The sequence below is a fragment of the Geotrypetes seraphini genome, chromosome 4, assembly GCF_902459505.1.
Source record: "Geotrypetes seraphini chromosome 4, aGeoSer1.1, whole genome shotgun sequence".
Classification (NCBI taxonomy): Eukaryota; Metazoa; Chordata; class Amphibia; order Gymnophiona; family Dermophiidae; genus Geotrypetes; species Geotrypetes seraphini.
In genome coordinates this window covers 300,390,634-300,417,582 of record NC_047087.1, presented here as the reverse complement: position 1 = coordinate 300,417,582, position 26,949 = coordinate 300,390,634, and the positions used below count along the sequence as shown (strand labels likewise).

The 26,949-nt window shown below is 45.2% G+C and overlaps 1 protein-coding gene across 6 annotated transcripts in view; it reads right to left on the bottom strand.

Moving 5' to 3' along the window:
* SORCS3 (sortilin related VPS10 domain containing receptor 3) overlaps positions 1 to 26,949 on the bottom strand; it is a 1,299,528-nt gene that overhangs the window by 125,718 nt on the left and 1,146,861 nt on the right. For all 6 annotated transcript variants that reach the window (XM_033941704.1, XM_033941705.1, XM_033941708.1 and 3 more), the window contains 2 exons: positions 26,550 to 26,667; positions 24,300 to 24,433 (listed from right to left, as the gene is read on the bottom strand). In XM_033941704.1, the coding sequence (XP_033797595.1) occupies positions 24,300 to 24,433; positions 26,550 to 26,667 (252 nt within the window). The remainder of the gene's footprint in view (positions 1 to 24,299; positions 24,434 to 26,549; positions 26,668 to 26,949) is intronic.

Sequence of the window (26,949 nt, the reverse complement as noted above, 5' to 3'; positions counted from 1 at the left end):
TGTAGAAGGCTGGCCAGAAGATGGAAGAGGAATCCCCCAAAGCAGCGCTTCCTGGACTGTAAGTGCTCGTTAATCGGGGCAGTACTCGGTTTGCGAGTCAAAAGTTTGCTGAGTGTTTTTGCTCGTCTTGCAAAACACTCGCAAACCGGGTTACTCGCAAACCAAGGTACCACTGTGCCTTGGTTTTATATTTGCGGTATATTAAATAATTGAACTTGAAGAAACATGAAAATGCAACAAAAAGACATTTTTCCTCTGAAATTTGCATATTCCGTAACCCAAGGGACCCACCCAACTCCTTCCCTAAGAACATCACAGATGGGATCTTATCCAGAAGAATCCTAGATTTTTAAAAATTCATCATTCTGCTTTCAAGGCCACCAACCCCCTCTTTTACAAAGGTGCGCTATGCTTTTTAGCGCACGCTAAATATTATTGCGCTAAATATTATTGCGCACTAAACGCTAACGCGTGCATGTTATCCTATGGATGCGTTAGCGGTTAGCGCACGCATTGATTTACCGCGCGCTACATCTGCGCTAAAACGCTTAGCGCGCCTTTGTAAAAGAGGGCCTACAAGTGCATGAAAAAGAAAATTCCAGACTTTGCTGCAAGAGCTTTAGTAGTCCTTTAACTAAGGTGCGGCAGACGTTTAGCGCGCACTAAAGCGTCCATGGGATATAATGGACACGTTAGCATGAGTTAGCATTTCCGTACCTTAGTAAAAGGACCCCTTAGTGACACTGAAGCAATACCGTAAAAAAATTACAGGCTATATTCGTAATTATTTCGGGCTCCATTTACAAAGACGCGTTAGCGGTTTAACGCGCATAATAGCGCGCGCTAAACTGCCGGCCATGCTAGCCGCTACCGCCTCCTCTTGAGCAGGCGGTAGTTTGTCGGCTAGCGCGCGACTTAGCGTGTGATTAAATGTCGCACGCGCTAAAGCCGCTAGCGCGCCCTTAGTTTGCTTTAATGGTCAACTAACTCGTAGAAACAGTCTTTTGTGAACACCGCAGCTAAAGCACAGATTTGCTTCCACAAAGATGTCCTCGAGCTTACATAATAATTAAAAACATTCAGTAACTTTATCCCAGGAAAAGACTCCTGCATTAAAATTAAAGATAATGCGGAAAGATGCCCCAAAGACAGACACCTGTTCATTAATTTCTGCTAAATATGCATTAAAGCTCCTGTCACCTACTTTCTGTAAACTCCTGATGGCAGTGTGTGTGTGCGTGTGTTTGTTTTTTTGAGGGGAGGTGGGGGCACTTTCTTTCTATGTTTTGCCTTTGAATCTATTCCAGGAAAACTTTGACAGAACAGAGATCATCACTGGGAATAATTTCAGTGGCTTTCCTATACATTTCAGCTGTTTCTGCAAACATCCGCAGGTTTCATTGGCTTAAAGACAGGGAAATTTTTTTTAAATCAACAGAATGAGGATAATTTGTTTGTTGTATTGGGATTGAATGCTTGCGTATACCTAGCAAAGCCAGCTGTTTAATTTCTCACCTGCATTTTAAAGCCCCAGGCCTACATGAGATGTAACCTGCATTTGAAAAGCAGAAAACTCTGTATAGCATGACAGAAATTATGGAAATACTGTATATGACTATTTAAAATTGTTTACTGATTTTGCTGAGAGGCAGACATGCTGTTATACTTCCTTTCCTCTCCTCCCACCACTCCCTCTAAAACACTCACAATTTCAGTTATCAGAGAGCAGACAGGTGAATATACAAAAAAAAAAAAACCAAAACACCTGGAAAAGTCTGTAAACAAATTTGGCAAATTCACAAGAAAGCTCTGGGGTGTCTCAGATTTGATCAGAAGCTCTATCTTTAGAAAAACAGAATGTATGATGTGGGCTTTCTGCCTGGCAGATTTAATTATGATGCCTACAAATTGCCGAATCTTTGGTAAACCTGCATCTGATTTAAGTGTGGACCCAACCAGAGAAAAGGGGGACATCAGACTGAGAGACAGCAAGTATAAGTAAAAATGGGAGGAGAGAGCGAGAAAGAGCAGGAAGACATGGTGACTTGTAGAGAGTGACACGGGCACAGAATTTGGCCGCATCCCTCAGTTACCGGGGAAACCATCACCATGCCATTCTTTAAGGAGAGAAGGAATGCTGGTGTAGAAGGACTGAGCTTGAGATAGACACTAAAGAATGACAGTTTCTGGTATCCAGAGCAGATATTGTGATGTCATAATGCCTCATTCCACCAATGCCTAAGAGCCAACCTCATCAGTGATGTCACAATGGCTTCATTATCCTAGACTTGGCTCACATAAGAATCAGAGTATGAATGGGCCCAGCCACTGACCTTCAAGCCTTGCACTGAAGAATGCTGGTGTAGGAGGGCTGATGTTGAGATAGACACTAAAGAATGACATCATAGAACATAAGACCATAAGCGTTGTCATACTGGGACAGACCGAAGGTCCATCAAGCCCAGTATCTTTCTTCCAAAAGAGGCCAACCCAGGTTCCAAGTACCTGGCAGAAACCCAAAGAGTAGCAACATTCTAGAACTGAGATGTCATAATGCCTCATTCCACCACTACCTATGATCCATCAATGATGTCACAATGGGTTCATTATCCTATACTTGGCTCACATAAGAATCAGAATATGAATGGGCCCAGCCACTGACCTTAAAGTCTTGCATTGAAGAATGATGGTGTAGAACAGTGTTTTTCAACCTTTTTTGGGCAAAGGCACACTTGTTTCATGAAAAAAATCACGAGGCACACCACCATTAGAAAATGTTAAAAAATTTAACTCTGTGCCTATATTGAATATATATAAAGTAATTCACTTGAGTGCCACCGCCGCCATCGGGAACAGGCCGGCGCCAAGTTCTCCCTGCTTCTCTTCCCCGCGGGGCCGACCAACTCTCGCCACCCGTCGTCAATTCTAACATCGGAGAGGACGTTCTAGGCCAGCCAGGCAGCGATTGGCTGGCCCAGAACGTCCTCTCCGACGTCAGAATTGACGCGAGTGGCGAGAGTTGGCCGGCCCCACAGGGAAAAGCAGGGAGAACTTGGCGCCGGCCTGTTCCCAATGGCGGCGGTGGCACTCAAGTGGCTAAAGAGCCGCAGTTTGCCGGCCTAGGGACAACACTGGAGGGTGGCCAGCTGTGCACCCCCTTGGGATGTAAACCCGGGGTGGGGCAGACCGCCCCCCCCACCCTGGTATGCCACTATCTGTACCTCACTCCCTCCCTATGACCAAAAATTCTCCTTTCTTCTATTCCTCGTGTACACAACCATCTCTTTCCCTCCCTTCCTCTCTCCAAAGTCCATGCCTTCTGTGTCCAAACACTCATTCCCTCCCCCACCTCAGCATCTCTTTCCCTCCCTTCCTCTCTCCCAAGTCCATTTCTTCTGTGTCCAAACACTCATTCCCTCCCCCACCTCAGCATCTCTTTCCCTCCCTTCCTCTCTCCCAAGTCCATTTCTTCTGTGTCCAAAAACGCATTCCCTCCCCCACCTCAGCATCTCTTTCCCTCCCTTCCTCTCTCCCAAGTCCATGCCTTCTGTGTCCAAAAACCCATTCCCTCCCCCACCTCAGCATCTCTTTCCCTCCCTTCCTCTCTCCCAAGTTCATGCCTTGTGTCCAAAACGCACTCCCTCCCCCCTTTTGTGTTCCTCCCAGCCTCCCAGCCCATCTTTGCAACTTTCTCAGCAAAACGAAGCTCAAGCCGCGAGGCTTGTCTTTTGCTTCCTGCCTGCCCTGCCGCGCACAAATAGCCGAACGGAAGTATTCTCCAACGTCAGCGCTGACGTTGGAGGGCAGGCTTTGCTTAAGCCCTCCCTCCGACGTCAGCGCTGACATCAGGGAACGCTTGCGATCGGCTATATGTTAGCTGCAGGGCAGGCAGGAACAGAAGACGAGCCTCGCGGCTCGAGATGTATTGAACTCCGCGGGTCCCCCGTCCAGCTCTCTCCTGTCCACGTGGGGCGGACCGCCCCTCTCCCTAGACTGTGGCCTAGGACCCTGGGGGAGCCCGGGCCCCCTGTCAGCTCCGGGCCCCTGAATGCAGGACTGGTGGTACTGCCCTGATGGCGGCCCTGACCGTACGGCACACCAGGCAACATCTCGCGGCACACTATTGTGCCGCGGAACAGCGGTTGAAAAACACTGGTGTAGAAGGACTGATGTTGAGATAGACATTAAAGAATACCAGATGGTTAGAACACAAGACCATAAGCGTTGGCATACTGGGACAGACCGAAGGTCCATCAAGCCCAGTATCTTGCTTCCAACAGAGGCCAACCCAGGTTCCAAGATCCTGGCAGAAACCCAAAGAGTAGCAACATTCCAGAACTGAGATGTCTTAATGCCTCATTCCACCACTGCCTATGATCCATCAATGATGTCACAATGGGTTCATTATCCTATACTTGGCTCACATAAGAATCAGAGTATGAATGGGCCCAGCCACTGACCTTCAAGCCTTGCACTGAAGAATGCTGGAGGACTGATGTTGAGATAGACATTAAAGAATGACACCAGATGGTTAGAACATAAGCGTTGGCATACTGGTCAAGAGATGCTTTACTACCCTTTTATATCCTTTAAAATTTTGGTTCAATCATCAATTCTTTCCACATTAGATTACTGTAATATCATTTACTTATATTCCTACAAAAAAAACCAATCAGTCGACTGAGAATAATACAAAATACAGCAATTCGTTTGATTTTTAATTTAAAAAAACATGATCATATCGCTTTATATTATCAAAAGCTTTACTGGTTGCAGTTTGAAGCCAGAGTTTTATTCAAATTTAGTTGTATCTGTTTTAAAATTTTATTTGGTTTAGCACCAATGTATCTCTCTTCCCATTTTAGATTTTATACTATTAAAAAAAATACCCGAAGCTCAGTTTGGTTCTCTTTCCCCTAGAGCTAAAGCATGCCGTTATAAAAAATTCTTGGATAGGACCTTGGCATTCCAAGCAGGAGTGATGAATTCATGTTTGAACGCTCTTATCTCTCCATCCCTCACCTATTATCAATTCCGGAAAGATCTTAAAACTTATCTATTCAGAAAATATGAAATACAAAATTGATTTTATTTTTTAAATTTATTAAGCTTCCAATCAATTTATGATTATTATACAATCAACTATATTGTGTAATTTCTATTTACTATATTGTAATTAATAGTACTGTGTAATCACTATCTTCTACAAGTTTTACAAGGTTGTATCTTTTGCCTAGTGCTTTTATTCTGAATTGTGTTTTCTTTTATTTTAATAATTGTTTTATAACATTGTATTTCTATTCCCTAGTGTAATATCATGGTGTAAACCACCATGAACTGATGGTTTGGCGGTATATAAAAATAAATTATTATTTATTTATTATTATTTATCCTGTTTCCAACAGTGGCCAACCCAGGTCCCATGTACCAGGCAGAAACACAAAGAGTATTAACATTCCAGAGCTGAGATTCTGATGTCATAATGCCTCCTTCCACCAATGCCTAAGAGCCAACCTCAGCAATGATGTCACAATGGCTTGATTAGATGGCAGCATCAGCAGTTGGAACCTCGGACAATATCAGTGGACTTTACAGTCTATGACCCAGAAATATCAAAGAAGAGACAAGTTAATCTAATCATGTATTTTTAATGAGAATAACTAATGGGCAGACTGGAAGGACCGTTTAGGTCTTTATCTGCCATCATTTACTATGTTATTTGGCAGAAACCCAAAGAGTAGCAACATTCCAGAGCTAAGATTGTGATGTCATAATGCCTCATTACACCAATGCCTAAGAGCCAACCTCATCAGTGATGTCACAATGGCTTCATTATCCTATACTTGGCTCACAGTACTCCAGATGAGGTCTCACCATGGCCCTGTACAACGGCATTATGACTTCAGGCTTTCGGCTGACGAAACTTCTATTGATACAACCCAATATCTGCCTTGCCTTAGATGAAGCCTTCTCCACTTGATTGGCAGTTTTCATGTCTGCACTGATGATTACTCCTAAATCTCGTTCTGCTGAAGTCCTAGTTAAATTTTCTCCGTTCAAGAAGTACGCCCTGCATGGATTTCCGCTTCCGAGGTGCATGACCTTACATTTCTTAGCATTGAAGCCTAGCTGAATCTAAAGCTATATTCAGAAACAGCTTAAAGTGAGTCTTACCTACACCGAACCACAGTTATACACATAGAAACATGATGGTAGATAAAGGCCAAATGGCTGCCCATCCGCAGCATCCACTATCCCATCCTCTTCCTCCAAAGATCCTACATGCCTGTCCCACACTTTCTTGAATTCAGATACAGTCCTCGTCTCCAACACCCCCACTGAGAGACTATTCCAAGCATTTACAGTGTTCCCCCGGTCATTTGCGATCGGCGGTTTGCGGTCCCAGTCATTCGCGGTATTTTCCGACTGCGACCGAGGACCAGAAGATAACAGCTGGAGAGGCAGGAGAGATCAGCTGGAGCGCCGGCGAGTGAAGGAAATCACTCGCTGTATGCTCCGACCGCCTCTTCCTGCACTAAAGTCGGGCCTTACCAATCAGGAGCTGCTTTGACATGCAGCTCCTGATTGGTAAGGCCCGACTTTAGTGCAGGAAGAGGCGGTCGGAGCATACAGCGAGTGATTTCCTTCACTCGCCAGCGCTCCTGCCTCTCCCGCTGCCCTCTTCAGCCTCCTCCACAAGAAACCATAATTGCGGTTTTTCAAGATTCGTGGGAGTTCCTGGAATGGAACCCCGCAAATTTCGGGGGAGTACTGTACTTCCTTTTCTGTAAAAAAAGTATTTCCTCAGATTACTCCTAAGCCTCTTAACCTCATTTTATGCCCTCTCACTCTGGAGTTCCCTTTCAATTGAAAGAGACTGGCATTTAGGCCATGTAGGTATTTAAATGTCTGTATCATATCTCCCCTCTCCTGCCTTTCCTCCAAAGTATACATATTGAACTATGTAGAAATTAATATTTATTTGAACATACAGATATTCTGAACTACATTTGCAGCCACAGAATTCTCTTTAAAATGTCATTTATGCAGTTAACTTAATGTTATTTAAGAAAATCCAACAAAAAGGCCACACCCCGTTTGCTTCTGCTTTGGCTCATAAGCTCTCTTTAGACCATCTGACCCCTAATATAGTGGTCCCTTCTCTCCTGATTGTAGACATGATGAGCAGCCTCAGTTGTCATTTTTACACATCTTTCTGGGTATGTTATGGCCAGTCTGGAACCACCATGGGCTTTCTCAGAAATGCCTTGATCTCTGCTGTTGGCATGAGACAGGCAAGAGTAGGCTTGGAGCTCCAGTTAAGCAATTGGATGGATAGTATTTTCCTGGGGTCTCACCCTTTCTGACTCCAAGCTGGGTCTTCTCATCTCCTTCACCCCTTATCTTCAATATCTTCTCCACTGCATCACTTCACTCCTGTTCCTCTTCACTGCACCAAAACACAGTGGGAACACACCAGGCATGTGAATGGGATGTAATCAAACCAGCTCTTTATTGCAAAAACAGGAATCAACAGAGGCCGTGTTTTGGCAAAAGCCTTCATCAGGAGTTTGTTCCAAATATTTCAGGAGAGGTCCCTATCATTGGAAACACTAAAAGCAGACTCGGGAACTGGTTCTGTCCAAGGATCTAAATAGGGGGAGAAGGGGGAAATCAAAATGTTGGATTGGAACTTGGGGGGGAGGGGGATAGAGGGAGGGCATCAGAAAGGGATGTATCTGATCACAGAGCTGAGTGGATCAGGGTGAAATTGGAATGGGGGGAATCAAATCAACAAACTGGAAGATTTGTAAGTGTCAGTGTAGAGAATGACATGGGGACAAATTTTTCCCTGTCCCCATGAGTTTTGTCGCTATCCCTATCCCTGCCCCATTCCTGTAAGCTCTACATCAGGGGTGCCCAATGCGTCGATCGCGATCGACAGGTCGCTCGCTCAGGCGACTCCAGTCGATCGCAGAGCGGGTTCCCTTCTTCCCTTCTCTTTTTTCCCCTCCTGACTGGCCTGCTCCTGAATTCTGCTGCTGCCTCCGCTGCTCAACATTAAAAAAAAAAAAAACGGCTTGGAGAACTTATGCTCCGGGGGCTAACGTGTGCTTGTACCGGCTTCCCTTCGCTTCCCTCTGAAACCGGAAGTTATGTCCGGGGGGGGGGGGAGGGGGAGAGAAGGGAAGCCAGCACACACATGTTAGAGCCCCGTTCGCGGGCTAAAGCGGGAGACAGGTCAGTTAAGCTTGCGGTTGCTCTTCTTGCTGCTAGGTCCTGCCTACTTTCTGTTTCCTCAAAGGCAGGACCCGGCAGCATTTCTCCTAATAGGTCGATCTTGGGCCGATCAGCCTTCCTCTCCCCGACGTCAATTCTGCCGTCGGAGAGGAAGTTCTGGCCAGCGGAACTTCCTCTCCGACGGCAGAATTGACGTCGGGGAGAGGAATGCTGGTGGGCCCGAAGCAGGGAGAGCTTGGCCGGCGGCGGGCGGCTTTGGGGGCCTGTTATCCGATGGCAGCGGCAGTGGCTTGGAGGAGGGCAGGGAGGGAGAAAGAGGGCAGGCAGGGAGACAGAAAGAAAGAAGAGAAACAGAAAAAAAGAAAGGGGGCATGAAGAGAGAAAGAAAGAGAGGGCAGGGAGAGAAGAAGAAAACGTTGGGGGTGGGGGGTGGAATGAGGTCAGGAGGAGAGGAAGCATACAGGCTAAAAGAAGGGAAGAAAGATTGGATGCACAGTCAGAAGAAGAAAGTGCAACCAGAGACTCATGAAATCACCAGACAAGGTAGGAAAAATGATTTTATTTTAAATTTAGTGATTAAAATGTGTCTGAATTTATATCTGCTCTCTATATTTTACAATATGGTCCCCTTTTACTAAACCGCAGTAGAGGTTTTTAGCGCAGGGAGCCTATGAGCGTCGAGAGCAGTGCTGGGCATTCAGCGCAGCTCCCTGCGCTAAAAACTGCTATTGTGGTTTAGTAAAAAGGGAGGGGGTGGGTATTTGTCTATTTTTGTATGGTTGTTACTGAGGTGACAGTGCATAGAGTCATCTGCTTTGACCTCTTTGAAAAACCCCCGGAATAGGAATGATAATTAACAATTGTATGCGTACAGTGTGCGTTGTGTTTATTTTAAATTTTATTGTTGGTAGATCATTTTGACTTGGTCATTTTAAAAGTAGCTCGCAAGCCCAAAAAGTGTGGGCACCCCTGCTCTACATTAACCGCACAAGTTTTGAACACTTATGACTTTAAAGTGTTTGAGGCTCCTGCAGATGAGGACAGAGCTTAGGCATTGGTGGAATGAGGCATTATGACATCACAATCTGAGCTCTAGAATGGTGCTACATAGGATTTTAAAGGGTTTGAGGCTTGTGCAGATGAGGACGGAGCTGAGGCATTGGTGGAATGAGGCATTATGACATCAGAACCCGAGCTCTAGAATGTTGCTACTTATGGTATTAAAGTGTTTGAGTTTGTGCAGATGAGGACAGAGCTTGCAGGAATGGGGAAGGAACAGGAAAAGAACTTGTGGGGACGGGACAGGAAAATTAATTCCTGCGGGGACGGGAAAAAAACTTGTCCCCCGTGTCATTCTCAATGCCAGTGCTCACACAGCTAAGTAGCGAAAGCTAGGATAGCATTTTATGTGGTCCTAGCTGGCAACTGCTCATCATGACTTGTACCTGCAGAAGTACCAGATGCTCCCTGACTGTGCCCCCGGGGCAGCCCTGGCACTCGCTGCATTCTGATTGTGTGATATGAGCTGATTCTCTGCAGCACTGCCCAGTTAAATGTCAATGAATATTGATGGTAATCAACAGAAAAAACAGCAGATCGCGTAGAAGATACAGTTTTTAATCACATCCAGGTTTATTCAAAAATGCCTAACATGGTTGTTTCACTAAAGTCCAAGGTTCTAAGGGCTCCTTTTACTAAGTGCGCTAGCGTTTTTAGCGCGCGCAAACCCCACGCTAAAAAATGCTAACGCAAGCTCTATGGAGGCATTAGCGTCTAACATGTGCGGCATTTTAGCGTGCGCTAAAACCGCTAGCGCACCTTAGTTTATTTGATAGACCAGAATGGAGGAACATCTACGCAGTTTACATATACAACTAAAAAATTTAAATAATATAAAAAGATAGAACCACAATATTAATAATAAAGACAATGCAATAAAAGATCAAAAGCTGATCAAGTGCTCCTATTTTCAAATTGATCTCTGCTAGACTTAGTATTCCATTTTATAGATTGTTAACCAAATACATCTATAAACAAAAGCATCTATAATAATAAAATGCTAGCCGCGCATGCGCACTCTTGCCGCATGTTCCCTGAGATCTGATCTCTCGCGCTAGGTGAGAGTGTGCATGCGCATTGTACGTCACCAGCTGACGCTCGCCTCCACAAGCCGGGACTGGGGCACAAAAAGCGCTTCCTGCCCCCCCATCCCCCCGGGACGAACCGAAAAACGGAGTCGAGAGGAATCCAGCAACTTTCCGAACCGGCTCTTGCGATGACCCTGCCGCCCGGGACCCGAGTCCTTTGCCGCCCCACCCTTCCCTTCCCTTCCCGTGGACCCGATTACGAACCTGGTGATTCCAGCGTGTGCAGCAGTCTTCACACGCTGCTTCGAGCCCTTCTACTGCCCTGATTTGCTCTGCCGCATCTCTGATGATGTCATCAGGGAGGTGCCAGAGTAAATCAGGGCAGTAGAAGGACCCGAAGCAGCGTGTGAAGACTGCTGCATATGCTGGAATCGCCAGGTTCGTAGTCGGGACCGCGGGAAGGGAAAGGGGGATAGAGGAAATGCTAATGCTGCTGCATAGGGAAGTGGTGTGGGGAGAGGAAAATGGAGGGGGAGGGAATGCTGCTTTGGACAGACAGACAGAGGGAGGAAGGGAGACAGAAAAAAAAGAAGAAAGACACAGGGGCAGGGAGATACACAGAAAGACAGACAGACAAAGGGGGCCAGGGACAGAGACAGACAGAAAGAAAGACAGCGGGAGGAAGAGAGAGACAGAAATAAAGACAGACAGACAGACATATATTCTAGCACCCGTTAATGTAATGGGCTAAAATACTAGTTTCTAATAATGTTTTAAAACGTTCAAGATTAGATTCTAATTGGATATAGGGCTTCTTTTACGAAGGTGCGCTAGAGCCTTTACGCGTGTAATAGCGCACGCTAAAATGCCACGCCTGCTAGCTGCTACCACCTCCTCTTGAGCAGGCGGTAGTTTTTCAGCTAGCGTGCGCTAATCCAGTACGCGTGCTATAAACATTAGCGCACTTCATAAAAGGAGCCCATACTTTGGAAGACCATTCTAAAGTTGTGAACCAATGACTACAAAAGTATGATTTCTATTGAGTGAATATACAATTTGTTTTATACACGTTTCAGCCACCGTGCTGTGGCTTTCCTCAGGGTATGCTCTGAAGTCTGCAGTGTGACTTTGGAAATAGCGGGGTTCAGTGACCTGACGGGGAACCATTTGAATTTTGGTAGACTGCCTGCCTGTGAACCCCGCTATTTCCAAAGTCACACTGCAGACTTCAGAGCATGGTGGCTGAAACGCCGTCTTCTATCTGATGAAGACGCAATGAGACCCGGAAACCTGCAACAAGAAAAATATTTATGTTTACACTTCTCCCTCCGGATTCGCGGGGGATAGGGGCAGAGCCGGACCGCGAATGGTGAAATACCGCGAATATCTTCTGGTCCGGCTCTGACCCACCCCCGCCTCCCTCCTGCCTTCCCCCCGGCATCCCAGCCTTACCTGGTGGTCTAGCGGGCTTTCGGGGCAGGAGCGATCTTCCTACACTCTTGCCCCGTGCAGATCGCCAATAGGAAATATCTGCCGTGAGTTCCCGTAGTCTCTCAAGACTATGACGGGAACTCCACACAGCCATTTCCTATTGGCGATCTACACGGGGCAAGAGTGTAGGAAGATCGCTCCTGCCCCGAAAGCCCACTAGACCACCAAGTAAGGCCGGGACGCCGGGGGGAAAGGCTAAACTGTGGGGTTTTTTTCTTTTTTTCCCCCTCCCCAAAAAATCGCGATTGCTGAAACTGCGAATGGGGAGGGGGAAGTGTACATGAAAAATTGATATTTCTCTGATGCAACTAAAATTGCCTTAGTGGGCTTTGGAAATAAACCCTGGAACAACACAAATGTATTGTAGAATAATTTATGCTTGGGTTTTTTTTTTTTTTAGCAATCTAACCCCCTCTTTTACTAAGGTGCCCTTAAGAACATAAGAACATAAAAATTGACGCTGCTGGGTCAGACCAGTGGTCCATCGTGCCCAGCAGTCTGCTCTTGCAGCAGCCCCTAGGTCAAAGACTAGTACCCTAACTGAGACCAGCCCTACCTGCGTACGTTCCAGTTCAGCAGGAACTTGTCTAACTTTGTCTTGAATCCCTGGAGGGTATTTTCCCCTATAACAGCCTCTGGAAGAGCGTTCCAGCTTTCCACCACTCTCTGGGTGAAGAAGAACTTCCTTACGTTTGTACGAAATCTATCCCCTTTTAACTTTAGAGAGTGCCCTCTCGTTCTCCCTATCTTGGAGAGGGTGAACAATCTGTCTTTATCTACTAAGTCTATTCCCTTCAGTATCGTGAATGTTTCGATCATGTCCCCTCTCAGTCTCCTCTTTTCAAGGGAGAAGAGGCCCAGTTTCTCCAATCTCTCACTGTACGGCAACTCCTCCAGCCCCTTAACCATTTTAGTTGCTCTTCTCTGGACCCTTACGAGTAGTACCGTGTCCTTTTTCAGGTACAGCGACCAGTGTTGGATGCAGTATTCCAGGCGGGTGCTTTTTAGCGCGCGATAAATATTAGTGCACGCTAATCAGGCGTTAAACGCTAACGTGTACATGTTATCCTATGGACGCGTTAGCGGTTAGCACACGCGTTGATTTAGCGTGCGCTAAACACGTTAGTGGACCTTAGTAAAAGAGGGCCCCAGTGTGAACATTTACATCTGTTGGTATTAATGGTCAGGCCTAAAATATGCATATGTATCGGTGCTGCTGTTTTAGTATTCTCTAGTGCAGTATTTTTCAACCTTTTTACACTTATGGACCGGCAGAAATAAAAGAATTATTCTGTGGACCGGCATCGGTCCGTGGACAGGCAGTTGAAGAACACTGGGCTAAGTCATGGGACAGACCCCGCCCATCTCTACCCAATCTCCACCCCAGATCCCGCCCCCATAATAGTACTAATTGCACCTTGCACGTCCCGTGCCTCATCTGGAAGCCTTCCCTCTGACGTTGCAGTGTCAGAGAGAAGGCTTCCGGTTCAGGCGCAGGATGCCCGTAGGAGCCGCTGCCCGTGGCTTTGATCACTGAATCAGTTAGGAAGAGGGAGCTGGCTCGAAGATAACGCCGCATCGATCGCATTGTGGACCGGCGGTTGAAGAACACTGTTTTGGGCCTGACGCACGTGCTGGCCCTGTGGACCGGCAGGAAATTTCTGTGGACCGGCACTGGTCCATGGACCGGTGGTTGAAGAACACTGCTCTAGTGCAAAAGAGGCGACTACTTTCCGTCATAGAACAGGCTTCAAATAGGTGTCCTTCATAGAATTTCGTTCCACATGTCCTAAACAAGATATGGCCTTCAAAACTGAACACAGTGATAATTTTCAGAGTGGTATTATCACTACAAAATGATACAGGGACAGAATTTGCCCCATCCCCACGGTTAACTGTGGGAAACCATCCTGGTGTCATTCTTTAAGGAAAGAGGGAAAAATGAGTATGAATGGCACAGCCACTGACCCTCAAGCCTTGCATTGAAGAATGCTAGCATAGAAGAACTAAGGTTGAGATAGAAGAACTGAGTTTGAGATAGACAATGTCATCAGATGGTTTCCCGCAGTGATCCATGGGGATGGTGACAAATTCTGTATCCGTGTCATTTTCTATACCTCCTCTGTTCTGCTAGTATGTCCTGTGCAGCTAAGCATCCTTTTCGCCTTGGCCACTATAAGAACATAAAAATAGCCATGAAGCCCAGTAGCCCATTCTCACAGTGGCCAATCCAGGTCACTAGTACTTGGCCAAAACCCAAGGTGTAGCAATATTCCATTATCTCAGAGTAAGGAAGATTCTAGAATCCCAAAGAGTAGCAACATTCCATACTACCGATCCAGGGCAAGCAGTGGCTTCCCCCATGTCTTTCTCAATAACAGACTATGGACTTTTCCTCCAGGAACTTGTCCAAACCTTTCTTAAAACCAACTACGCTATTCGCTCTTACCACAACCTCCGATAATGCATTCCAGACCTTAACTCTTCTCTGAGTGAAAAAAAATTTCCTCATATTGGTTTTAAAAGCATTTCCCTGTAACTTCATCGAGTGTCCTCCTAGTCTTTAACTTTGACAGAGTGAAAAATCGATCCACTTGTACCCGTTCTACTCCACTCAGGATTTTGTAGACTTCAATCATATCTCCCCTCAGCCGTCTCTTTTCCAAGCTGAAGAGCTCTAACCGTTTTAGTCTTTCCTCATACAAGAGGAGTTCCATCCCCTTTATAGAACATAGAAACTTAGAAAAATGACGGCAGATAAAGGCTAAATGGTCCATCCAGTCTGCCCATTCACAGTAACCATTATCTCTTTCTCTCTCCAAGAGATCCCACGTGCCTATCCCAGGCCCTCTTGAATTCAGACACAGTCTCTGTTTCTACCACCTCTTCCGGGAGTCTGTTCCACGCATTTACCACCCTTTCTGTAAAAAAGTATTTCCTCAGATTACTCCGGAGCTTCTCACCTCTTAACTTCATCGTTTGCCCTCTCATTGCAAAGTTTCCTTTCAAATGAAAGAGACTCGATTCATGCACATTTATATTACGTAGGTATTTAAACGTCTGCATCATATATCCCCTCTCCCACCTTTCCTCCAAAGTATATAGATTGAGATCTTTAAGTCTGTCCTCATACGCCTTATCACGAAGACCATCCACCATTTTAGTAGCCTTCCTCTGGACCGACTCCATCCTTTTTATATCTTTTTGAAGGTGTGACCTCCAGAATTGATTGCAATGTCCAGAATTGGTTGCTCTTCTTTGAACCTTTTCTAGCGCCACTACATCCTTCTTGAGATAAGGAGACTAGAATTGAACGCAATGCTCCAGATGAGGTCGCACCAAGGAGCGATACAGGGGCATTATAACATTCTTAGGGCCTCGTCTATCAAACTGTGCTAGCAGTTTGTAGTGCAGAGAGCCGCCCTGCTCCCAACACTCATAAAGTTCCTATGAGCATTGGGAGCAGCGCGGGCCATTCAGCATGGCTCTCTGAGCTATAAATTGCTAGCGCAGTTTGATAGAAGAGGCCCTAAGAGGACTGGCGCAAGGTGTAGAAATATAAGGGATGCTGGGAAGCAGTGATCACAATATGATCCACTTCAACCTGGACACAGGGGCAAAACATCGATCCAGAACAAAGGCCATGGCAATGAACTTCCGAAAAGGGAATTACAAAGGGATGAGACTCATGGTGGGGAAGAAGATTAAGAAGAGGATAAGCACTGTAAAAACGCTAGGGCAAGAATGGTCCCTTTTTAAGGACACAGTCACCGAGGCACAAAATCTATATATACCGTGTATCAACAAGGCATCCAAGAGGAAAAAGAACAAGGAACCAGCGTGGCTCACTGTAGCGGTGAAGGAAGCAATCAGAGACAAGAAGACTTTGTTAAAGGAATTGAAAAAGGTCAAAAATGGACAAAAACTGGAAAAAGCACAAACAACATCAAAGCAGGTGCCATAAGGAGGTAAGAGGGACCAAAACAGACTATGAGGAAAAAATAACCAATGAGGCAAAAAAATTTCAAGCCGTTCTTTCGATATATTAAGGGGAAATGACCCGCGAAGGAAGCGGTGGGACCATTGGATGACCATGGAATAAAGGGAGTGCTAAAGGAGGACAAAGCCATCGCCAACAACCTGAAGACATTTTTTTGCGTCTTTATTTACCAAAGAGGATATACACAACATACCGGATACCAAGAGGCTATATGCAGGAAACGAAGATGGGAAACTGACAGGGTTGACGGTCAGTCTAGAAGAGGTATGCAGGTAGATTGATAGGCTTAAAAATGATAAATCCTCGGGACTGGATGGCATCCATCCAAGGGTAATCAAGGAACTGAAAGGGGCTATAGCTGAACTGCTTCAACTAATAGCCAATCTGTCGATAAAATCAGGAACGATTTCGGAAAACTGGAAAGTGGCAAATGTTACGCCGATCTTCAAGAAAGGTTTGAGGGGAGATCCGGAAATCTACAGACCGGTGAGTCTGATCTCGATACCAGGAAAGATGGTAGAGGCACTGATAAAGAACCGCATCATTGATCACCTTGACGAACACAATCTGATGAGGACCAGCCAGCACGGCTTCAGCAAAGGAAGATCTTGCTTGACGAACTTGCTGCACTTCTTCGAGGGAGTAAACAGGCAGATAGACAAAGGTAACCCGGTCGACATTGTATATCTGGATGTTCAGAAGGCGTTTGACAAGGTTCTGCATGAACGACTACTTCAAAAAATTGCGAGCCATGGAATTGAGGGTGAAATACTCATGTGGATTAGAAAATGGCTGGCGGATAGGAAACAGAGAGTGGGGGTAAATGGACAATACTCGGACAGGAAAAACGTCACAAGTGGAGTGCTGCAGGGTTCGGTGCTTGGACCCATGCTCAACATATTTATAAACGACTTGGAAATTGGTACGACGAGCAAGGTGATTAAATTTGCAGACGATACAAAGTTATTCAGAATAGTGCAGACAAAGAAGGATTACGCAAACCTTGGCCTAAATTTCTGGCACCTGTATTTCCCATAGGCACAATTCTGAAACTGGCTTTGATGCGTGATTAACACATGATCAGTGCTGGTTACAGAATTCAGCCCTATGCGGCTAAAACTTGGCCAATTAAATCACTCAATAGCTACCGATTTTAAGTGCTGACCAGCCATGTTTGGCAGCCAAATCAGACCACGCAAATAGCTGGTCTGTCTTTGGCTGCTGTAACTTAGCCAACTAGTGTTTAAAATTGACTTAGCTGGCTCAAAATAGACTTGATATTCAATAACGGTTACTGGAAACAGCCCGGCATCGAATATCCAGGCTCAGTGACAACCACGGGAGTTAGCCAACCTCCCTCCCGTGGTCTCAAGAATGGCCCTTATTACCTTAAAGTCTCTTTCCTGGTCCATGCATATCAGTTGCATGATACAAGCTCCATTATTTTCATTTGGTCTTATTCATTTAACTATGCACTTAAGTCATATTAATGAACATTAATATGTATTAACCTGCATTAAGTTGTTAATGAATGTTAACATATGAGGCCCTGAATTTAGACTAAGAAAATTCACTTTTATGTTAAAGTTACAAGAGATGTCTTCCTCACGTGTGCTAGAATTATTCCACATGAAGCTAAAATTTCTCTGTACTGAAATTTTCAAATACAGTGATCCCCAGGTTATTCGCAGTCGGCAATTTGCGGTCTTGGTCATTCGCGGTATTTTCTGACTGCGAATGACCGGGCAGGAGAGGGCAGCCGGAGAGGCAGGAGAGAGAGAGCAGCCGGAGCGCCGGCGAGTGAAGGAAATCACTCATGGTATGCTCCGATCGCCTCTTCCTGCACTAAAGTCAGGCCTCACCAATCAGGAGCTGCTTTGACATGCAGCTCCTGATTGGTGAGGCCCGACTTTAGTGCAGGAAGAGGCGGTCGGAGCATACCGTGACTGATTTCCATCACTCGCCGGTGCTCCGACTGCTCTCTCCTGCCTCTCCGGCTGCCCTCTCCAGTCTCCCCCGATAAAAACCGTATTCGCGGTTTTTCAAGATTCGCGGGGGTTCCTGGAATGGAACCCCTGTGAATATTGGGGGAGTTCTGTAAAACCCCCTCTTTTGCAAAGGTGCGCTTAGCACGCACTACACGCTAACGCGTGCATGTTACCCTATGGACGTGTTAGCGGTTAGCGCACGCGTTGATTTAGCATGAGCTAAATCCGTGCTAAAATGCTTAACGCACCTTTGTAAAAGAGAGGGGAAGTCTTTCAATACTATCTATTGCCAAGGGACTGTGGGCTTATTCCAGGCACTAAAATAATGTGAATCCAATTCATTAAGCCATTGTAATTGTTATACAAGGTCAATTAAAGTCGAGCAAATTATATTTTTGGTCTTTGAAATAGCTTCTCACTTATTGATTTGTCTGACAGGAAAATTTCAATCCAATCATCAGCTGAAAATAATGACAGAAATTAAATCCTTTTGGTAAAGCAAGGAAAGCTGTGTTTGGCCCTGGAGATACAAGACTGCAATCCTCTGATGGTTTGAAAAATTATTTGAGGACTATTAAATTTAAAATAGTCAGAGCCTTGCAGTTCTCAGAAAGTGATGCCACGTGTGGACAGAGAGCAAGCTCTGTTTGTATAAGGACTTGTCCTTGGACAATGAACTATAGATCCCATTAGACTTTTTAAATGCTAACTGGGTCATTACATTTTGTAGACAATAATAAGAGTGGGATGTTTGGAAATGATGAGGTCAATATTCAAAGCAATGAAACCAGCCACAATAGCTCCTGGCTGGTTAAATCACTTGTTTGAGGCTAGCCCAGGGGTGGGCAACTCCGGTCCTCAAAGGCCGGAATCCAGTCGGGCTTTCAGGATGTCCCCAATAAATATGCATTAAAAGCAGTGCATGCAAATAGATCTCATGCATATTCATTGGGGAAATCCTGAAAACCCGACTGGATTCCGGCCCTCGAGGACCGGAGTTGCCTACCCCTGGGCTAGAAGGTCATATTTGTCTGCAAAATGTGGCTGATAGGTTTTTGGAAGCTGCCTGTAAATATGAACACATTACACTTTCATGTTTAAAGTATCCTTGGTTGTCAGTAAGATATAGGATGCAGTGTAAGTCAGGGCTGCCCAAATCCGGTCCTCGAGATCTACTGGCAGGCCAGGTTTTCTGCCTATCCTCAATGAATATGCATAAGAGAGATTTGCCTGCACTACCTTCTTGGTATGCAAATCTCTCTCATGCATGTTCATTGTGGATATCTAGAAAACCTGGCCTGCTAGTAGATCTCTAGGACCGGACTTGGGCAGCCCTGGTATAAGTTATTAGTGTTGGTGCTTAGAGCATTTTGGCCCTGATTCTATAAAAGATGCCTACAGGTTAGGCGCCCAGATTGGTGCACCCAGCCAATCTAGGCACCTACCTTAATTTTTTAAAATTGATTTAATCAGCGCTGATAATTGAAAGCACCATTAAAAAACAATTTAAAAATGATGTAAAAGTGATAATTTGCCACTTAGAGGTAGGCATCTACTCTGAGGTGCTACCAGTCGGTAAGCTTAGGGGCAGACTTTTTTTTTAGTTCGAAAATTTTATTGAAATTTTATATAGTAACATACAGTAAAGCGGGAGAAACATATTAAACAAATTGCTCGTAACATTATTAACACAAAGCTTAGGATATGAAAAGACGAAAACCTAGAAATTAAACTCCCTCCCCCCACCCCCACCCATCCCATTTGTAGAAGGTAAAAAATCAACATCCATCTACCTCAGTGGTCTCAAACTCAAATCCTTTGCAGGGCCACATTTTGGATTTGTCGGTACTTGGAGGGCCTCAAAAAATAGTTAATGTCTTATTAAAGAAATGACAATTTTGCATGAGGTAAAACTCTTTATAGTTTATAAATCTTTCCTTTTGGCTAAGTCTTAATAATAATATTGTGATTTATAGCTAAAGAGACATATGATCAAGAAACGGTTTTATTTTACTTTTGGGATTATGATAAACATACCGAGGGCCTCAAAATGGGACCTGGCGGGCCGCATGTGGCCCTTGGGCCGCGGGTTTGAGACCACTGATCTACAACTATATGCATACACGGCGGGGGAGCGGGGAAGAAGGCGAGGAAGGGGGGCGCCATCGTCTCGGGCGACGCTCACCCTCGCCACACCACTGAAGTTAGGCACTGGATATGTAGGTCTTGAAAACCCTGGCCTACATTTCTGGTGCCTACCTTTGCCGGAGGTGCAATTTTGTAAACAGCACCGTCATCTGATTGGTGGCCTCTAACAACAGTGTTTTCTATTACTTGGTGACGTGTTTGTGAAACCATCTCTCACATTCTACTTTGTTAAAATTTTGTATTCCCAATAGGCATTTGGGTTGGCCGCTCTAGGACTCGATGTCACAGTGTTTGTTTCAAAAAGAGAAAGCAGAAAAGAGAAACTGAGAAAGCAAATATATGTTGTGTGTGTTTTAGGGGGTCAGAGAGGTGGGTAGACTGTTGAAATATAGGGCTCCTTTTACAAAGCCGCATTAGCGGCTTTAGCGCGCGTGACTTTTTATCATGCGCTAACCCCCGCGCTGGCCGAAAAACTACCGCCTGCTCAAGAGGAGGAAGTAGCGGCTAGCACGGCCGGCGGTTTAGCACACACTATTATGCGCGTTAAACCGCATAAGGAGCCCATAATGGTGACTCTTTGGTTGTGTGCATGAAAAGCTGTATCCGATCAGCAGTGGAGATCTTTGCTTTCTTTAATATGTTTTGTTGATTTGTAAACCGCTATGACTTTTATAAGATTTGCAGTATATCAAATATTAATAAACCTAAATCTCTTAACCGGATAGCACTGCTAGAAATGCCTGGTTAGCACCCAGCTTGAAACCTAGGGCATGCCAAGGGCGGAGCCAGAACTTGGTCGGTCAAGTAGAGAATATTGTATTTAAGAACAGGAAAGGAAACCAAATATTCCACAACAATTCAAACGAAAGAAAAAAATGTGGAACAGAGTTACTGGATGACCATCAGTTTATTCAACAATTGATGCAAGCAAACCCAAAGCAATGCAGAAAATGATTAGAAATGGATTCTATAAATGGCGCCTACCGACGTCTACATTCTAAGCAACTCTTGGTGTGGTTATCAATGAACCACTAGGTGCCACTTATATAATCCCATTCCAGGTGTGCTTATGCATCCTGGAGGTAGGCGTCGATGTATTAGGCCACGTTTTACTTGGCCTAATTTACCGGCACCTAACTCGTACGCTTAGTGATGTCAAAATCAACCACGCCTATTCTACGCCCCGAACCACATCTATTTCTCCGACAGGTGTCATTAGGAGTTGGAGGACAACCCAACTTAGGCATCGCTAGGCGTCCTAAGCGTTCAGCACCAAAACTCTTAATTTTTTTTTTTTTGACTGGCTGAAAACCGGCGTGGTCACTTACCAAAGCAATTTTTAAAAAGTTGGGCACAGATTCTAAACTTAGGCGTCGCTAGGCATCCTTAATTAGGGTGCCTAGTGGTGCCTAATGTAAGCATCCTATACAGAATCTGGCTATTAATGCCTTCTACAGGGGTACTACTCGAAAGGGTCCAGAGAAGAGCAACTAAAATGGTTAAGGGGCTGGAGGAGTTGCCGTACAATGAGAGTTTAGAGAAACTGGACCTCTTCTCCCTTGAAAAGAGGAGACTGAGAAGGGACATGATCGAAACATTCAAGATACTGAAGGGAATAGACTTAGTAGATAAAGACAGATTGTTCACCCTCTCCAAGGTAGGGAGAACGAGAGGACACTCTCTAAAGTTGTTTCTCAATTAACTTAGGTGCCGGTAAGCCGCCATTTATAGAATATCCCCTGTCTCCTTAGAACGCAAATCTCTCTCACACATATACATTATGGAATTCCTGAAAATGGGGTGTGCCCTAAGGACTGGATTGCGAAGCACTGCTAAAAACTGATATCTCCAATTATAATTTGTGGGTGTTTTTTTAAATTTTAATCAATACTTAGCATGTAAGCTATTTGCTGCAATAGTAATTAGTGCTGACAGTACTATGAATCCCCTACCCGGCAACTCTTAAACTCAGATTTCTTTCCTGCAGATAACCTTGCTGACTATTTCCATTGATCCTCTGTCATTCTGGATTGAGATCCTGATTAATTGGAAGATTAGAAAAGAGTTTCCACTATTTCGGCAACTTGGTGAAAGTGACTTTGGATTATGCAGCACTATAAGCCATTCAGAAATAAAATCAAAGGAAAAAAAAACCTCACTCCAGTGGCCAACCCAGGTCAAGTTTCAAGTTTATTAAAATTTATTTTTCTAAGCGAAGAGGAAGCAGCGTAGACGCAGGGCTAAGAGAAGGGGCAGGACCGCCGGCAGAGGAAGCAGCAGGACGACGGTAGGAAACTTCTACATGATGGGGGTGGGTGGGGAGGCTGTGGGTGTGCGAGCGGTCCTTCTGGGTGGGGGTGCGGGTGCGTGTTCCAGCGTGAGGCGGGGTGCGGGTGCGAGAGGTCCAGTGGGGGGGGTGAATCAGACGTCAGGGGGGGGGCATCAGGCTTTCAGGGTGGGGACAGGACTTCAAGGGGGAGAGGAGAGTCGGGGCGGGCTAAAGGATAGTCGGGCTGGCCAGAGGAGAGTCGGGGCGGGCGAAAGGAGAGTCGGGCAGCGACGGGAGAGTTGGGGCGGCATGCGCGGTATACAGGTGTGCGCGGTATATAAAAAATTATTTACATAAATTACAGTTCCTCGCGCGTTATACTCGTGTACGCATTTTACACGGGTGCGCGTTATCTACGTGAAAATACGGTATATATACAGTGGTACCTTGGTTTACGAGCATAATTCGTTCCAGAAGCATGCTCATAAACCAAAACACTCGTATATCAAAGCAACTTTTCCCATAAGAGTTAGTGTAAACTAGAACAATTCGTTCCACATCCCCAAAAACTTAATGACCATTAGCGACGCCTCTACTGCTGCCTCTGCCACAGACCTATCCACGCGGCTCCTCCAGTTCTCCTCCTCTGCTGCTGTTTGCTGCCTCACTAATGTTCGCTGCCTCTCACTGTGGGTTGTGCGGGTGGTGATGGTGCGCCCCGGCTCCAGGGTGCTGGCTGTAAGCAAACTGCTGCCACCACCGAGCCCAACTTGGTACCGTTGGCCCTGCCGCTCCCGGACGCTGCCCCTCCCCCCGGATGTCACTACCCCCTCTGAAGGACACTCAGGTACTGGCTCACTCCTGCTGGATGCACCCCGACTCCCATGCTCCACCCGAGGCCACTGGCGCTGCTATCGCCTCCTCCCCACCCCTCCCTGACTGGCCCTGTCCTTACCCCTGCGCCGCCGGTGATAGAAAGTGCCTGCCGCCAATCTGCTGCTGAGCCTTGAGTATCTGCGTATGCTCAGGCCTTCTGGATCTCACCCTCTCAGAGATTAGCGCGCGCTAATCGATTTAGTCTCGCACTAAACGCTAACACGTGCATGTTAGTCTATGGACACGTTAGCGCACCTTAGTAAAAGAGGAGGATAGAGTTCCATAATTGCGGGGCTGTGACTGAAAATATTGAGGAACATGTGGTATCACAAATTATTTGCTGTGGTGAAGGTATTACTAAGAGATGCTGGTTTTGCAATCGTAGTGTTCTTGATGGTGTGTAAGGGATGAGTAATCTGTTAATGAATTCTGGCTGTTGGGTAATCTTTGTCTCAAAGGCCAGTAATAGGATTTTATAGGTTACTCTACAAGCAATCGGTAGCCAGTGAGATTTTATCACAAGTACCTGGCAAGATCCCAAAGAGTAAAACAGATTTTAGGCTGCTTATTCTAGGAGTAAGCAGTGGATTTCCCCAGATCAATTCATAATAATGGCTTAGGGACTTCTCTTTTAGGAATTTATTCATACCTTTTTTAAACCCTGCTATGCTACTTTCTCCACATTCTCTGGCAATGAATTCCAGAGTTTAATTCTGGGCTTCTTTTACGAAGGTGCGCTATGCGTTTTAGCGCACGCACCGGATTAGCGCGCACTAGCCGAAAATCTACCCCCTGCTCAAAAGGAGGTGTAGCGGCTAGTGCGCGGGGCAATTTAGCGTGTGCTGTTCCACGCGTTAAGGCCCTAGCGCGGCTTTGTAAAAGGAGCCCTATATGTTGAGTTAAAAAAATATTTTTTTTTTCCTCAGGTTTATTTTAAATTGACTACTTAATAGTATCATTATATGCCCCCTAGTCACATCTACGCACTCCACTCCATGCAGTATTTTATAGACCTCTAGCGTATCTCCCCTGAGCGGCCTCTTCTCCAGGCTGAAGTGCCCTAGCCACTTTAGTCTTTCTTCATAGGGAAATTGTCCCATTCCTTTAATAATTTTCGTCACCTTTTCCTGTACCTTTTCCAATTTTGCTTCTGGCAACGACTTACTGTAACAGTATTTAATATTAATTAAACTACTTACCATTCAAAATCCCAGTCAGCACAGAGACAAGGCTCTGATATTATGACTCTAGAGTAATCTCTTCCCAGTGCACACTGGGATCCGGGCCGGCGCTTCTTATATGTTTTTCTTTCCCCCATGACGCAAAGCTCTCCCTGCATTAAAAATAGAAAAACAAAAATTGTGTTCCCATCTACATCAATGTTTAAGAATTTGTTTGGTCCACCTTCTTGCTTTTATTGATAATCCCCTATTCATTTTTCCTTATTATTATTATTATTTTTTTCATTTTTATTTCATTTTTCATTTTAGGGGTATTGTTCAAGAACAATTAGCGCACCTTACTAAAACTGTAGGACTAAGCCATACGAAGAAGGGTACATTCACATTATATTAGGCCTTCTTTTACAAAGGTGTGCTAACCGATTAGCGCATGTTAAAACACTAACGCATGCATGTTAGTCTATGGACGCGTTAGCATTTAGCGCACCTTAGTAAAAGAGGGGGTAACTGTAGGACTAAGCCATACGAAGAAGGGTACATTCGCATTATATTGGCATAGGACTAAGGATACGTTCACATTTTACTAGAGATATAGGTAAGGAATATAGCGGCTGATTCATAATATATTGGTGGCAAAACTTACTGTACTCGTCATGTATTAAAATCTAGGCATATAGAAGTACAATCATAGTGAACTGGCATTCAGATTCCCAGATCTGTTGCGTCAGATTACCTTATAGAACAGCTGTAGGGTTCTTTTTAAAAACAGTGTCATTCTCTGCCTAGTATCCACAAAGGAGCCACTGTCACACACCTTGATATAGCCTGATTGAGAAGATAGGGTTTAGAATAGGGTTGAAGTGAGGTTCCCTGCTTGACAGGATAGGGTATAGAATGAGGTTGACACGTCTTGATTGACAGCATAGGGTTTACAAAGAAGTTAAGATTCAGAATAAGTCAACTGGATATGAACAGCGTTTACTTGGTTAACTCATGCTGACCATCTCCTGGGATGATATTCAGCAGTAATTAACCAGAGAGTGTCTGTCCATGCCGGCACTATCTGAGTACACTTCTCCCTCCGTATTTGCGGTTTCAGTAATCGCGGTTTTGATTATTCACGGTTTAAAGCTTGCTGGCTCCTCCCCCCCCCCAAATTGCGTCAGCTTGCATAGAGAAATCGCTGATTCCCAGCACTTTCTTCGGCGTGTTTTGCCTCTCCTTTAGAAACAGGCCAGGTCTCTCACCATGTTATTCGCGGTTTCACCATATTCACGATGGTTTTTTTAAATAGAAAACAGCGAATAACATATGAAAAAGTTATTTGCGGTTTTTCTGTATTTGCGGTTCTGTTAATCCCCCTACCACGGCGAATATGGAGGGAGAAGTGTAGTTCCGTGTTGTTCTAGGGGTGGAGCTAAGAGAGTTAACCAGGTCCTGCCAATATTCAGAGCCCTGTCTGCATAATTATTTAGAAGACAAGTGTCGTGGTGACATACGCCACTGGTGCTCTGGTCTGGTGCACCTTAGCTGAGTTGCTAGGAACAGCTGCTTGACTTAGATTTCCCCCAATTCATGAAGATTTACAAACTATTATCTTCGAAAACCTCATCTAGTGCATAGGCGAATGCATGACGTTAGTGGCTACAGAAGTTTGAATTAGATCTGAGCTCCCAGGTTTAACTTTTAGTATATCCAGCTGCAACATCTTACCACTGCTTTGGAAAGAGCAATTACATAACCTGTATGTTGCATATAATAGTTCAGTACATAGCGACAGTCTCAAAAGAATTGAAACCTCTGCCCAATATATCAATACAAGGACTGCGAAATAATGTGACATGGCATAACTGATCACACCATCTGCCACACTCCTCTGACACTGATTTGAACAGCACTGTAGAGAAAAAATGTCAGCATTCTAATTATATTCTACCTCTAGACTAGGGTTGCCAGACAAATGGATTTTCCCGGACCCTCCTTTTGAGGACATGTCCGGAGCTCCAAATGGCTTTGCAAAACCCGGCACTTTGTCCGAGTTTTGAAAAGCCTCCTGCCCGACCATAGCAGGCAGCAGGGGGAGGGGGCGGAGCTAGGGCGGGACTGGGGCAGAGCTAGGGCGGGACTGGGGCGGAGATGGGTGGGCCTGGGGACGGGTGTAGGTTGTCCGGATTTTACAACCCTACTCTAGACCATTCAATGCCTGTTCACTTCCCTGAAGACAATACAGACCAGGGAATGGATGTACCAAAGAGTTCTATCCAGTACCTGATTGTGCAAATGCCACATCAGAAAGTCATTCTCGTTGCACCTCCTTCCAAAGATGGATTTGTAGTCAACTTTCACTAGCTGCCATTCTGAACGGAGGCTGAAGTGTCCAAATACTCTGGGCAAGGAAGAAAGAGTCAGTCAGCTGTTAGCTCATTGACCAGCTCATTTATTTTGGCATTTCAATGGATCAACTAGCATTTAATTTGGCATTTCCAAGGGATCAATTGAGCCCAAAGTGGCTCACAAGACTACACAATACAGTAAAAATCATAAAGTGTAAGGAAATCTTAAGATATGAGATAAACAGCAGACCATAACAACATTTTATAAGAACAAAAAAAACCCCACCTAAAGCATATTGAAAAATTAAAAACATGAATCCTGCCCACCACTTTGA